The sequence below is a fragment of the Lacerta agilis genome, chromosome 17 (assembly GCF_009819535.1).
Source record: "Lacerta agilis isolate rLacAgi1 chromosome 17, rLacAgi1.pri, whole genome shotgun sequence".
Classification (NCBI taxonomy): Eukaryota; Metazoa; Chordata; class Lepidosauria; order Squamata; family Lacertidae; genus Lacerta; species Lacerta agilis.
In genome coordinates, this window is record NC_046328.1 from 13,906,301 (window position 1) to 13,920,763 (window position 14,463).

A 14,463-nucleotide genomic window follows, 5' to 3' on the forward strand; every position below is an offset into this window, starting at 1 on the left:
GCAGTTGGGGCCTACTCCAGCCACTCCCATGCTCTGGACTAGGGATCTTGTACTCCAACAACACCTGGAGGACTGTATCTTGCATCCACTGATCTCCAGAGGGCCATGGGTCCCCTAGATCTGCTTGTGTATCTGTGCTGAATACACCTGCGAAGAGTTAAGCAGCTCCTGTGGAGTGTGAGGGGTGATGCTGTTGGTTGATGGGTTATCTCTCTGGTATACAGAAAAATGGGGTCCCAATCTTTTGCCACCCCTTTTGGAAGGAGGGGGGAGCTCCACCTAGTAATGCACAAAACTCCCAAGGCCTGCCTGCAAATTTCTCTTTCAGGGATGTGATAAGTGTCTCGACTCCTGCAATGCTTAGCTGACCTTCCAAAGCAAACACAAAAGGTCCTGCATTCCTGTTCTCACACTGGCTAAACATGCTGCTGCTGCTTTGATGATCACTTGTAGCCAAGAAAGATTGAAACAAAATAGGAAATTCTTTCCAGTAGCACCTTAGAGACCAACTGAGTTAGTTCTTGGTATGAGCTTTTGTGTGCATGCACACTTCTTCAGATACCTGAAGAAAGATTGTCTTCCATAAATACGGTTTTAACAGTGAGTCCGTAAGTGACTGTGGAGATCAATTCTGGATCCACACATCCTTCCATAGTGGAGACATAGGTTTCTGGGTGGGAGTTGATCACGGTGAGGATTTGCCAAACATGCCTTCCTCTTAGCACGTTTCTCCCTTTCGATCTGAGTTCAAGTGTCTTCAAAGCCCATGAAACCTTTGGTAAAGGCTGTTCTCCAATTGCAGCACTCGCAGTCAAGTGTTTCCCAATTGTCGTTGTTTATACATTTTTTTTAGATTTGCCTTGCGTCTTTAAACCTCTTGTTGACCACCAGCATTACTCTTTCCATTTTAAAGTTCGGAATAGAGCAGTTGCTTTGGAAGACGATTATCAGGAATCTGCACAACACGACCAGTCCAACACCGTTAGTCACACTGGCAACCCCTCCACCCCACCCCCACGCCCCACCCCAGGAAGGCTCAAAGGGGAGACCTCCCCTCCCCGAATCCGCCCCAGTTCCCTTTGGACGTGCATCCAGGCGGTGGGCGGCTCTCCTGGCGCGAGCAGGTTCCCACGGGCGCCCCTTTCCAGCGCGCCTCTCTCCATGCCGGCATTGCGTCATTCGGCGGCGACAGGAGCCGAGTTCTGGCCGGCCACGAGGCGGCGCGCCTCATCTGCATACCTCGGCCCTGATTGGCCGCCTTCCTCAAGCTGCCGATGTCGTAATCGTTAAGCGACGACGTCGCCGTTCATCGCTAGGCGCCGGCGGAGGAAAAGAGCAGGCATGGCACTCTTCGTCGTTCACAGGTGAGAAGGGGGCCGATTATGCGGCCCCCGGCTGCCTGGTTCGGGTCCAGGCGGCGCTGAGGCTTCCGCGAACGAGCACCGGGTGGGAAAGCGAGGGAGGAGGCCGAGGGGGCGTCGCTGCCGCTTGGGCTGCGTGAGAATGTGGATGTTTGGCTTGAAATTCGAGCCCAGCTGTGAGTAGGAAAGAGGCTTCGTGGTCAGATGACAGCGGTGGCGGCAAGGATGATTTCCACTGCAGCCCCTCAAAGCACTTTTTAAGGACTTGGAGGTACATCATCATTACTATTATTTACCCACTCCATCCGAACATTGCAGGGTGGTTCACAGTGCAATCATACAAAAAGGGGAACACAAAGAACCAACCAATAGCCCTACCCCCCAATACATTTAAAAGGCCATAAACCTATTTAATCAGCCCAAGTCCTCGTTATGGAGGAGCGCTTTTGCCTGGCGCTTAAAGATATGTAATGAAGGCATCAGGTGAGCCTCCCAGGAAGAGCATTCCACAAGTGGGGAGCCACTGCAGAAAAGGCCCATTCTTGTGTTGCCACCCTCTGGACTTCTCATGGAGAAGGGTCTCAGAGGATGATTGCAGGGTCCAGTGCAGTTCATATGGGGGAATTTTTTATTATTTTTATTGAATTTATATACTGCCCTATACCCACAGGTCTCAGGGCAGTTCACAGAATGAAATCAGAGTATAAAACCACAAATACATGAATCAAAATAAAAACAACAACAACCCAATAAATGCATAACCCCCTCCTTGGTCCTTAAGGTATGGTGGTATATGGAACAGCAGGACACTGTTAAATCGGTGTCAGCAGTGGCACTGGGAGAGAAGTGATTAACTCATTTCAGGCTGTTTTTGTTATCAGAATTACGCACAAGAATTCCCACCACCATAAATTATGAAGGCATTTAATCACCTCTTCCTGTTCTCTAGCTACAGTCATCTTCAGGCACTCCTCCAATTGTTTCTTTAAAAAAAAAATTAATAAACTAATGTGGCAGGAGACCAGCCCAGTGTTGTTATAGCTAATTTATCTCAGCTTCTTTCCTGCCCTCATGCAGTACTATGATTATTACACCACTGGTCTACTTTGCAGGACTGTGGTCAATCACACACCCCATGTATTATCCTTGCTCTGGCAATCTCCCAGAGTGTTCCAAAAACTTCCCCTGGTCCAAACCACTACTGTGGTTTTCAGCTGGATAAGAGTGAACAGACAAAAATTAAAATACAGCAAATGAATATTTCTTAACCACCCACCTAAAAATCAAAAATGAAGGTGCACAATTTTAACTTCTTTTTTGAGGGGAGAGTTCCACTGTTGCAGTGCTGCCACCAAAGAAAACACTTGTTAGTGGAGTACAGTGGTACCTCCGGTTACGAACTTAATTCGTTCCGGAGGTCCGTTCTTAACATGAAACCGTTCTTAACCTGAGGCGCGCTTTTGCTAATGGGGCTTCCTGCTGCACGCACGCCTCTGGCACGCAACTTCTGCTTGCATCCCGGGGCAAAGTTCGCTTCCAGGAGCACCTACCTCCGGGTTAGCAGAACTCGTTACCCAAAACTTTCGCAAGGAGTATGGTACATAACCAGAGGTATTACTGTACTGAAACCATTGTGAAATCCACAGATACCTTGGTGATGAAGACAATGACCCCGAAGACCACTCGCAAGTGCTCCTGCGACGGCTGAAGGAACGGGTAAGAGCTCGACAACAGCAAAAGCAGCAGCAGCAGCAGCAGGATGATCACATGCCTGCAGAAAGTGGACCAAATAATGAAATGCCTGACTTGGACTTGGAGAAGGAAGCAAAGCAGAAGTCCAAAAAGAGGAAGCAAAGTGAGGAATCCCCTTTTACAGAAGGCCATAGAAAGAGAAAGAAGAAATTATCCACTGAAGGGGGTGAAGGTGTGGAAGAGAAAGACTGTGATCTTAGTCCAAGAAGAAGTAAAACCAGTGGAAAGGAATCTAAAACGCCACAAGGAAGCACTGATGGAGGGGAAGGTAAAACAAATCGTGAGTGGAAACTGGGAGCTACATTCAGTCTCTGTCATTTCTGGGCAGTGCTCAGTCAACAAAATCACAGGCCACACACACACACACCCCAAATCAGGCCAGTGATGCTCGCCTTTTAGAGATAGGAAGGCACAGTCTAAGAGTAAATGTGTACCATAACAATTGGCTCTGAGTTCCAGAATGAATGGAAGGGCTTTGGTTCAGCAGTAGAGCACCTGCTTTGCATGCAGAAGGTCCCAGGTTCAGTCTGGAATATCCTGGTAGGACTGGGGCTGTCCTCTGTCTGGAGAGCCTCTGCCAGTCAGTGTAAACTAGGAGTGGGGAACTTCTGACCTTCCAGATGTTGCCAAACTACAAATACAAACCCCCAACAGCCCAAGGTAGTATGGTCAATGGTCAGGGATGATGGGAGTTGTAGTTCAGCAACATCTGGAGGACCAAAGGTTCCTCACACTCATTGTAGACAAAACTGAGCTAGGTAGACCCTTGTGGTCTGACTCAGTCTAAGGCAGTTTCGTAATGAGCATCATAATACAGGAAGAGTTTGTTTTTTATTAAAAGTATTTTTGGCCTACTCTTCATCTGAGAAAGACTCCCAGAGTGGCTTACCGTATTCAATAAGAACACCACTTCTGTCCAAGAGAAGCCATCAGTAGTGATTTCTGCTCCCCCAGTGTGGTGTGTTCAGCAGAACTCCTGTTGTGTCTCTCATGAGTCATTTTCTCCCAGCTTCTCTTGCCTCTTGTGTGAGCTGCTGCTGGTGTGGATTAGCCCTCACTTCTCTCCTTGAGACTCCCACTTGCTATAAAGTGAGCAGGTGCCTGCTTCCTTGGCTCTATTGATTGGCACTAGGAGGGGTGGGGTGAGTGGGTGGGAAATGGGACAGACTCCTTTCTGTGCACTTTTGGGGCCCTTTCCCACCTTGGGCCCAACCATTCCCCCCACCCCAGCTCACCTTTTCATCTCTCTTTTAGACAATGCCATAAGGACATCTTTTTCTTAAACTCAAATCATTTGTCTTGCTCATGTTGCTTTTACCAGGAAGTGAAATTAAGTTAGCAAGCCATCTAGAAAATGACGGCTCAGCAGGAGAGGGGGAGGATGGCTCGGAAGCCAGAGCAAACGAGAGCCAGGGTGAAGAGGAGCAGACGCTGAAGTCGCCGCGGGATCCAAAGGAAACCCCCCCACCTCCCAACACAATTGTTCTTGGTGACTGGGGTTGGAAGGCAGCGCAGAAGAAGAAGGTAGCTCACTTAAGTCTTGAGCCGATAGTCTGTTATCAACATGCTTTGCTCCCAGTCTTTGTCAAAGGCTCGACCACACTGCTCTGCGGTGAGGTCAGTGATGCTTCCTTACTGAAGCAACACTTGGAGGGTCATGGTGACGTCTGGGTTTGGCTGTCTGTTCAATGCAGGGATCGGAAACCTGTGGTGCTCCCTAGATGATGCTGAACTACAACTCCCATCATCCCTGAACATTACTCATGGCGGCTGGAATCGCAACAACAGCTGGAGGGCTGCAGATACCCCCCCCCCACCGCTAATGTTAATATTAATAATAAACAAATGTATAGCTTGCTTCATAGCACAGAGCCATCAAAGCCTGGGTTTGGTGCCTGAGCATAGCACCCTTTTAATTCCTTTGCCCCATTAGTTTCCTCTCTTTTTCGACAACGAGGACCAAACCTTGTTGAAGCTCAATAGAGGGAGATGCCATGGAAGCAAAACCTTTCAGCTGGGACATTGGGCCTGATTTGCCCTCAGGCTGGAGTTGCAATGTTCCTTGTGGTGTCAGAGGTGTGTGTACTTGCAGTTCTCTTGAGTCCACAGTTCCAGCATCACATGTGTGCCTGTCATTTCCAGGTGGAGCCTCATCTGCCACGCTGGCTGGCTGAACCTAAGCTGGTCCAGAGGCGGATCAAAGAGAATGTTGTCCCACTCCAAGATGTTCCAGTAATCCATCCAAAACTGAGGAAGAAACTGCAAGCAAATGGAATAGAGTCTTTGTTTCCAGGTATCATCATAGTGGGGAAAATTTCCTCTTCCATGCTTTTAAACCTGTATTTAGAAGATGGCCAGAGTTTGGGAGATGGATGGATGCCAATGGTTTGTGCCCAGCAGAAAGGGACCTCTGCTCTTCAAATGAACATTGGTGGGAGTCGCTCCCATCGGTGCTTCAGTTGTAACCTCTCTGCAGTGTTTGATGTGGTGCCAAACTGAGGAAGCACAGTTTTATCCACAGCAAATTATTTAGCTAGGCTAGAATGTCAATGAAATACCTGGATGTAAACGTGGACCTGCATCTCTCATCCCACAGCAAGTTCCACCTCAAGTGTGTGGATCCATTCGCATGTAATGAGAGAGAAGCAATCCCACCTTTCTCAGAACTCTGATGCAAAGGAGCCAGAGGGCTGTAGGTATCCTTCACGACACCTTGTTAAACAAATTCTGCCCAGAAATAAATGAGCCAGCTGCTGCCCCTGCACCTTTGTTCTGGGTGCTCCAGGAATCTCTCTATAAAGAGATCAAGGGTGATTCCCCAAGACACCTGAGTGCCCACAAATACTTTCCACAGGGCCACTCCCCCTCCACTTCTCATGGCAATTCCAAGCTCTCTCTTTTGTACGGTGAGGCTAGGCTGGACTTGACAGGGCTGGAGAGAAGACTTAAAAGTGGATTTATTGATGGAATGTGAAGCGTATAAACCAGGGGTCGGCAAACTTACCCGGCCTCGGGCCGGTTCCTCCGGCACTGATCGTGCAGAGGGTGGGGGAGCGCACGCCCATACACGCGCACATGTGCTTTTTCCGGCACACTTCTGGTGCGGCGCCAGAAATAGCTTGTGCGCATGCGCACGGGCCTCTGCAGACCCGGAAGTGCGCCAGAAATGACACATGCACACAAGCTATTCCCGGCGTCATGCTGACCCGGAGATGGGCAGCCGCGCCGGTAAGAGCGGGTGGTGGGGGTCGGATAATTGGCCCGTGAGCCTTAGTTTGGGGACCCCTGGTATAAACATTTGGAAGGTGAAAAAGTGTAGGCAAAAGAGAAAGATGGCTTGGTTTTCTTGCTGGTGGCCACCAAGTCCTTGGCAGGAGAGAAAGTAGTATACAAATTCCAAAGCCGCCTTGAAACATCTCCCATCCCCCTTGCCCTCTTCCTTACCCTTCAAGCGGTGGGGGGAATGTTATTGGGGGGTGTGCTGATCCTGCCTGCTCTTCTTCTTCAGTTCAGGCCGAGGTGATTCCAGCCATCTTGGAAAGCGGGTTTTTGGCCGGGAGAGGTGGCTACCAGCCCAGTGATATCTGCGTCTCAGCCCCTACCGGCAGTGGCAAGACCCTGGCCTTTGTCATTCCGGTGGTGCAGGTGAGTTTTGGGCGAAGCAGAGAGCTGCTGGCTGGTGTGTGTTCTGTGCCAAAGTAGCCTCCAGTTGTGAAACCCAGTGTGGGCTGCTTTAAGACTCTTGTGTACAAGGAGTACTATCAGGCTGGTGAATTTGGAAAGTGCTGTCTCAAAGGATCCCCCAGCAATGGGGCACATGGGGATGTGACTTAATGGGCTGTGTCCATTTAGCTCTCTTGGTTGCTTTCCCCACACCTATTTGTGTAGACTGAGCAGCAGAAGACACCCATCTCTTCCTGATCGCTGGCCTTTGTATTTTCAGGCTCTGTTAGACCGAGTCGTCTGCCGAGTGCGAGCTCTGGCTGTCCTGCCCACCAAGGAACTGGCCCAGCAGGTGCGTTACTGGGGAGAGATTTGGTGGTGGGGTGGGGGGCTTTTGACTCCAGCTGTGAGTTCATCCCAGTTGGATTCTCCAATGTGTAGGATGTGTGGTCAGCCCCGGGAATGTGTTAACTAGTTTAGAAGCGATTAGACTGCCGTAACAGTACTGCAAGTCTTTTCCTTCAGATTTTATACCGTCGCCCCCCCCCCTACAAATACTCACTGCATAAGTTTAGCCTTTGTACCCTTCTCTCCCTCCCTCATAATGCTAGAAATCAAGATTCCCCCGGTTTAAGGGATCAGCGGTAAATTCAAAACAGGCAAATATAGATAGGTATAATTTTTTAACTCTCACAGTGCACAGTACTCCCCCCCAGAAGCTGTGACCCTCACTAGTCACTGGCTCAGATGAGAGGGAATTCACAGAGCAGCCGAGACCTGTCTCCGGGTATTAGGCAGGATGGCTAAATAGAACCTCTCGGTTCAGAAGCAGTCTACCTCAGAATACCAGTCAGGGAAGGCCCATTATCTTCCTGCCTTGGGCGGGGGGCGGTGCTGTTGCAGAAGCATCTGTTAGGCTCTGTAAGTAGAAGCTACAACACAAGAGAAGGGTCCTGCTGAAACCGTTGACATGTGTCAGAAGTACAAAGGACCAGGCATTTTGGGAGCTGGCAGGAGCCGGATTTTTGCCTTTGCTCTTCTTGCCTCAGTTTGGCCCTGAAGGTGTGTTTTGTGCCTTTCTGCTCCTGAAAGGCAGCCCTGTTCCCTCTAGGCCTCTGATTCTCTCCTCTCCACAGGTGAATAAAGTATTCAACATTTACACTGACGGGACAGGGCTGAAAGTGGTCCAGCTCACCGGGCAGAAGTCGTTTGCAAAGGAGCAGGAGTCGCTCGCCGAGGAGACGTAAGTTCACCTTCTCTTCTCGTTTGGCTTTGCACGCCAACCTCCTCCTTGCGTCTTGGCCCAGGAAGCTGAGCCCACAGGTGGCGCAGCAGCAGCAGAGGCCTCCATCTTCTTCCTTAGGAATGGGTGCAAGTGGGAGGTTGTCTGGTGGTGCTGCTTCTCCGTAAATCACACTCCTCTTCACTGCCTCTGGTGCTTCTTTTTCCAGGCTGATGGGATTTCGCAGCCTGGCAGACATTGTCGTGGCCACTCCTGGGCGCCTCGTGGATCATCTTCAGCAGAGCCCCCAGTTCAGCCTGAAAGAACTTCGCTTCCTGGTGAGAGGAATCCCTCTTCCCCCCTCATGTTTGGGGATCACATCAGATGTAATGTTTAGGCTGGAAAGGCCCTTATAAGGCAATGGCTTCCAAAGTGGGCATGACTACCCCCTGGGGGCAGGGGTAAATTACTTTTAAAAAGCTGGCATCAGTGGGTCAGGTTCATCAGTTTTTTTTTAATCAATTAAACTAAATCGTTTTAACTGGATTTTGAATAAATGTGCAATTAAATGTTGCTGTTTTGAATTTTATTGTGCTATTACCTTCCATAGAGGGCCATGCAAACTGCTAAAGTGGTACCTCGGTTCTCGAACGTAATCCATTCCGGAAGACCGTTCAATTTCCAAAATGTTCAAAAACCAAGGTGTAAAAGGCTGGCTGCAAATGCAATTGAGAAAATGGAAAAAACATGCAGCGAAAGCTGTTCAACTTCCGAGGCACGTTCGAAAATGGAAGCATTTACTTCCTGGTTTCCGGCATTCGGGTTCCAAAACGTTTGACAACGGAGACATTTGAGAACTGAGGTCGCACTGTATTCTGAATGCTTTTTAAAGGGTAGGGGACACAGATGAGTTTATGGAACCAAGGGGGATGGTGGGTGGGGAAAGTTAGGGAGCCACTAATATAAGGGGTTGGGGTGGTGGACTGTGACACGGTGTCCTTTTTACATAAAATGTGACCTATAATAGCCTCATAACTTGCATTGCTTCCTTCTCCCGCAAATGTCCATTCTTAATGCAAGATTCAGCCAGCTGCTTCCTGGATGAAAGCGCCTCTCTCGCTGGCCCTGCTTTGAGGCTCTCCCCCCTGCAGGCTGGACTCCCGGTCACATGCAGCTCCACCACGAGTGTAAAGGCAACGGGACTCCTCAGGCCAAGGGAACCCCCCCCTCAAAACACTCTTCCCCCTCCCAGCAGACGTTGGCAAGGCAATGTCTCTTAAGATTTAGTGTCAGGAGTATAATGTATTCCTGGACACAGCAGAGTTAACCGCAGACTTTTCTGGAAGCTTCTGGCTGTTGTGTAATTAACTGGACAGCACAACGCAGGAACTCAGCAACTCACTGGATAACTATATACAGTATTTATTGAAGCAACTAGTATCCATAAGTTACTATGTACAGACTTTACAAAATAAAAGAAACAAAACATAAAATCTTTCCTCACTGTCTCTCTCTCTACACTGACCACTTTCTCTACACCAACCACACACACTAACCACCAACCAACACAAGCTCCCACACAGAGCTCACTCTTTAGGAACTCATTGACCAATCACAGGTCGTTGCTAAGGGTCTAGAGAGAGAGCAGATCTGGGCTTTCTGCCAACTGGTAATTGCTTGAAGAAGAGAGACAGCTGAATTCCTGCACGTAGGCAATTTGAAAACTCTAACAATGTCAGCTACGGCTGTGAAGCTCTTTGCAGTGCCAGAGGTTGTGAGCCTCCCCTGACTGCCTCTCTTTTGCCCGTGAGCACAGATAATTGACGAAGCCGATCGCATGATTGACAACATGCACCAGGACTGGCTGCGGCAGGTGGTGGCGGCAGCTCACTCGGCGGCAGAAGAGGGCTCTGGCACCCTGCAGCTGTTCAGGAGGGCAGAGCAGGGGCCCCTCACGGCAGCCAGGTACGTTGCCCGCATCGGAGAGGAGAACGGGCAGAGAGGGCAGGGCGGGGAGTGGTGGGATGGATCAGCAGAGGGCCCCTTCTGGCTCCTGGAAGCACAGCCAGTTCCTCCTAGGAGTCAGGCCTTGAGCAGAAACTGCCCACTGTGTTGTGGAGGGTCCCTTTTCTGGGAATGTGACTCCAAAGGCCACCTTGTGGATGCCAAACCCCTGAATATCATGGAGCTGGCCTGAGAAGGGTGTGTGTGGATGCAGGGGGTGGGGAGCAGAGGGGCACTGGAAAAGCCCCTCATTTGCTTGTGTTTGGGTCAGGAGGCCTGTCCCACCCAGTGCCTTTTGTTTTCCAGAGCTGGCTGCCCCCATGTCCCCCTGCAGAAACTCCTCTTCTCAGCCACCCTGACGCGGAACCCGGAAAAGCTGCAGCCGCTGGGCCTCTACCGGCCTCGCCTCTTCACACCCATCTCCTTGGAGAAGGCGACGGAGACCACGAAGAAGTACGCCCTCCCAGAGGGGCTCTCGGTAAGAGACGGGACTTGTAGGCAGCCCGCCCACCTGCCGCTCTGGTTCTGGCAGAGCCGGGAAGGCGTGTTTGGCGAGGGGGTGGGGGCGTGAATGGTGAGAAGGTGCCCTTTTGGGACAGCACCAGCCCTTCCCTCCAGACTGGAGGGCAAATTGGGTTGGGGGAGGCAGAAGGCCCCATTCCTTGCCAGCGGCAGCAGGTGCCTCAAGACCCAGGCAGTTCTATGTAGGGCTCGGGGGAAATAATAATAGAAGACTTAGAAAGAAGGCAGCAAGCTGGCTGGTCACTGGTTTAGGGACTCAGCCCTGGTGGTTTGTCGGGGAGGGGGTGATTTTGTGGCTTGAATATCAGAGAGGCAAATGCAGAAGAGTCGCTGCTTCTAAATTGGGAACTCCATAATGGATTCCCCCCCTTTTGTGGGGGGTGTTGCTGAGTTATTTTTATTTTGATTATATATAATGTGGTTTTTAGGTTGATCTATACCTGAGATCTCCAGGTATAGGGCGGTATGTAAATAAATAAATAAATAAATAAATGTATGAAAACTGATGCTCTAGAAACATAGTGGAAGTTGTCAATTCTGAAATGAAATGGGTGTTTTGCGAGAAACACACTGACCTAGTTTTGATTTGTTCACTGGAGAGACAGTCTCTTATCAGCTGAGAGTCAGGAGTGTCGGCCCTTGAGCCTGTCCTGTTCCTTGGCCCAAAGCGACTCTCCTCATCTTCCCAAAGGGATTTTGCAAGAACCACTCCCGGGGGGCGGTGCACAAATGGCTCTTCTTTCCTCCTCCCACCACAGCAATACTACGTGCCCTGCAGCCTGCGCTGGAAGCCCCTCTTCCTCTTGCATTTCCTGCTGCGGCTGAAGTTCTCCCGCGTCCTCTGCTTCACCAACAGCAGGGACACGTCACACAGGTGAGGCCGTGCAGCAGAGGGAGAAGTTGGGCTGGACTGCCTCCCATCTTTGCGGGCTAGGCTTGAACTTTCATAGGAAGCCAACAGAGCACTGGTCCCGTCTTCTGAGACAGAGGATCCTTTGGAGTCTCAGCAGCCCTCCTGGGAGGGGCTGGCCCTTGATCCTGGGATCCCCTTCCTCTGCCGCTGGTCTGTGCCCCCCCCCCCTCATCCTTTGTTCTCTCTCTCCACCACCCCAGGCTCTTTCTACTGCTTCGGTCCTTTGGCGGCGTGAACGTAGCCGAGTTCTCTTCCAGGCTGAATCCAAGGCAAAGGAAGTTGACACTGAAGGAATTTGAACAGGGGAAGATCCAGCTGTGAGTATCTCCAGGGCAAGGGGGGCTGGCCACATCCTCATGTCTCAGTTGCACATCGCACACTGGCTGCCCCTTGATCTCCAGATGTGCAGTGATGGAGGGAAGTTTCTGGCACAGTTGGGAGCTGAGTTGAGCCAGAAGAGGACATGCTTTTTGTGAGATGTCTCTCTTCTTCATGACACCAGAAGAAACTGTATGAGCCGGGCCTCTTTACAGCAGCAGCCTGCTCCTGTCTACACGACAGGAGGGTGACTTCCCCAACCCAACCCACCACACCACAACCCCCCCCCCAGTCCTTTCTTTGTGGACCAAGCGTCTCTTTAGTGGCTGCGCTCAAATCTGCTGGGGTGACAGCGATTTCTCTCCTCAACACTCAGGTTAATCAGCACAGACGCCACAGCCCGAGGAATCGACATTGGCGGAGTGAAATGCGTCATCAGCTACGATGCTCCTCAGTTCATCAGGACCTACATTCACCGGTAATTCCTTCAGAGGGAGGCTTTCAAATAACGTGGACGAGTTTCTTTTTCTACAGGCAGCTTGGGGGTGGGGGCCCAGAAGTGGCACCTCCTGGAAAAGGCCAACCTTCCTCTCTCTGTTTTCAGAGTGGGCAGAACGGCTCGTGCAGGGAAAGCGGGACTCGCCTTCACCATGGTGCTGAAACAGCAGGTAATTATTTGTTTGTTTGTTTGTTTGTTTGTTTGCCGCCCATCAGACTGGGTCTCCCCAGCCACTCTGGGCAGCTTCTGACAAATTATAAAAGGTAAAGGACCCCTGACAGTTAAGTCCAGTCACAAACGACTCTGGGGTTGCGGCACTCATCTCGCATTACTGGCCGAGGGAGCCGGCGTTTGTCCGCAGACAGTTTTTCCGGGTCATGTGGCCAGCATGACTAAGCCGCTTCTGGCGAAATCAGAGCAGCACGCAGAAACGCCGTTTACTTTCCCGCCGGAGTGGTACCTATTTATCTACTTGCACTTTCACGTGCTTTCGAACTGCTAGGTGGGCAGGAGCTGGGACCGAACAACGGGAGCTCACCCAAGCCCAAGCCTCAGTGGTTTACACCACAGTGCCACCCGCGTCCCCTGACAAATTATAAAACCACAGTAAAAACTCATACATTAAAAATCTGCCTTCAGATGCCTTCTAAAAGTCAGATAGGTGTTTATTTCCTTGACATCTGAATGGAGGGTGTTCCACAGGGTGGGCACAACTACCAAGAGAGCTCTCTGTCTGGTTCCCTGTAACCTCACTTCTTGTAAAGAGGGAACCACCAGAAGGACCTCAGTGTCTGGGCTGAACTATTGTGTGGGGCAGGGAGGCTGAGAGGCTGCCACACGTTCCCATTCCTCTCCAGAGTAACCCAGATGCTGCATTCCGGGTGCCTTTGCACAGACGGAGGTCCTCGTAGTGAGGTCTCCTGTGGCTCAGACAGGCTCTGCTTCAATTACTTCTGTGGCAACAACTGGGCTAGAAAATGGCTCAGAGAACAGCACGGAGGCGGGCAGGGAGTGGGCTTCAGGGACACTGCCTGGCTGCTGGATGCCCATCTCAGCTGCCCATCTCAGCTGCCCATCTCAGCCTGCCCATCGGTCCACACCCAGGGCCTCTTCCACTGAATTTAGGTGATTGGTCAGTAGGACCCTTTCACAGCTTTCTGTTCACGTCCTTCTTTGCTGTCCAGGAGAGGAAGTTTCTGAAGATGCTGAGGGAAGCCGGTCTTCCTGAGTTGGAGCAGCAGCTGGTGAAGAACACGTCCCTCCAGCCACTCCTCCCACAGTATGAGGAAGCCTTGGCAGACCTCCAGAAGATAATGAAGGTATCCATCGCTCCACGCAGGAATTTGCACTGATAGCCAAGGCTGTTGAGCTTGCATTTGTGCTTCCTTAGATTCCAAAATGCTGCTTCTGGTCTCTAGGGTGTCTAAGAAGGGCCTAATCACCTCCCCTCCTCCTCTTTCCCTCAACAGGAGGAGCGAGCTGAGAAGAGATCTTGAGAGCAAGTCCAGGCAAGCCAGAGATGTCCTTCTGAGAATAATCAGGGGGCTGGAACTCTTACTTTGTGCTTTGGATTCTAATGTCTTGAGTACACAATGGCATTCAGAAGCAAACACTAAGGCTTAAGAGCTCCTGGAAGTATCAAGATACGGAAGGAGTGTCCATCGCACGGCTGAAGGAGAGCCAACTGCCAGCCTGCTGTCGTCAAGGCCACCTCTTGCTCCATCAAAGACCAGCGGAGCATGCCTTAGCTTGTAAATAAAGGCTCACCAGCCTTGCCTATCGAATTGCTACTCCCTCATGGCCAAAAGAGGGGATCAAAGGTTGCTGAGCCCAACTGGGCTTTAAGAGCGAGGGCTCCATCTCAGGAAGAAGTTTTAAATAAAGAAATCAACCTGTGCCTTCTGGGGCAGGCAAGATGTCTCCCTCTTGGTGTGTTTGTGTGTGTTTGCTTTGCTGTTTTTAAAAGAAAAGTGCCTTCCTCCAGAGGCTGTTGAACTACAGCTCCCATCATCCCTTGCTGGCCATGCTGGCGAAGTCCCAGGACTCTGTCTGTGTGCTAAGGCTGGACTTCAGGAATTTGCCCTGACCCTTGGGGTGCTGGTGTACCTTTTCCCTGCTGCAGGAGATCTCCTTTCGGAAAGCAAGAAAGCTAAAACCAGCCCCCGTGCAGTTCCACTGTTGTAAAGGTTGCCTTAAGGAGTTGGGGCGG

At 50.8% G+C, this 14,463-nt stretch overlaps 1 protein-coding gene across 2 annotated transcripts; it reads left to right on the forward strand.

Annotated features, from left to right (window-relative positions):
- Positions 1–1,311: 1,311 nt before the first annotated feature.
- Positions 1,312–14,174, forward strand: DDX51 (DEAD-box helicase 51). 2 transcript variants are annotated; one of them, XM_033174912.1, is made up of 16 exons: positions 1,312–1,364; positions 3,008–3,393; positions 4,435–4,637; positions 5,256–5,406; positions 6,622–6,758; positions 7,057–7,128; positions 7,913–8,019; positions 8,228–8,336; positions 9,815–9,963; positions 10,309–10,480; positions 11,283–11,398; positions 11,638–11,754; positions 12,132–12,233; positions 12,360–12,423; positions 13,439–13,573; positions 13,724–14,174. In XM_033174912.1, the coding sequence occupies exons 1-16, from the start codon at positions 1,342–1,344 to the stop codon at positions 13,748–13,750; spliced, it is 2,070 nt and encodes a 689-aa protein (XP_033030803.1). In that variant the 5' UTR covers positions 1,312–1,341; the 3' UTR covers positions 13,751–14,174. The 2 variants fall into 2 exon arrangements, with proteins under 2 accessions (XP_033030803.1, XP_033030804.1); XM_033174913.1 differs by having other exon boundaries at positions 3,008–3,381.
- Positions 14,175–14,463: the final 289 nt, after the last annotated feature.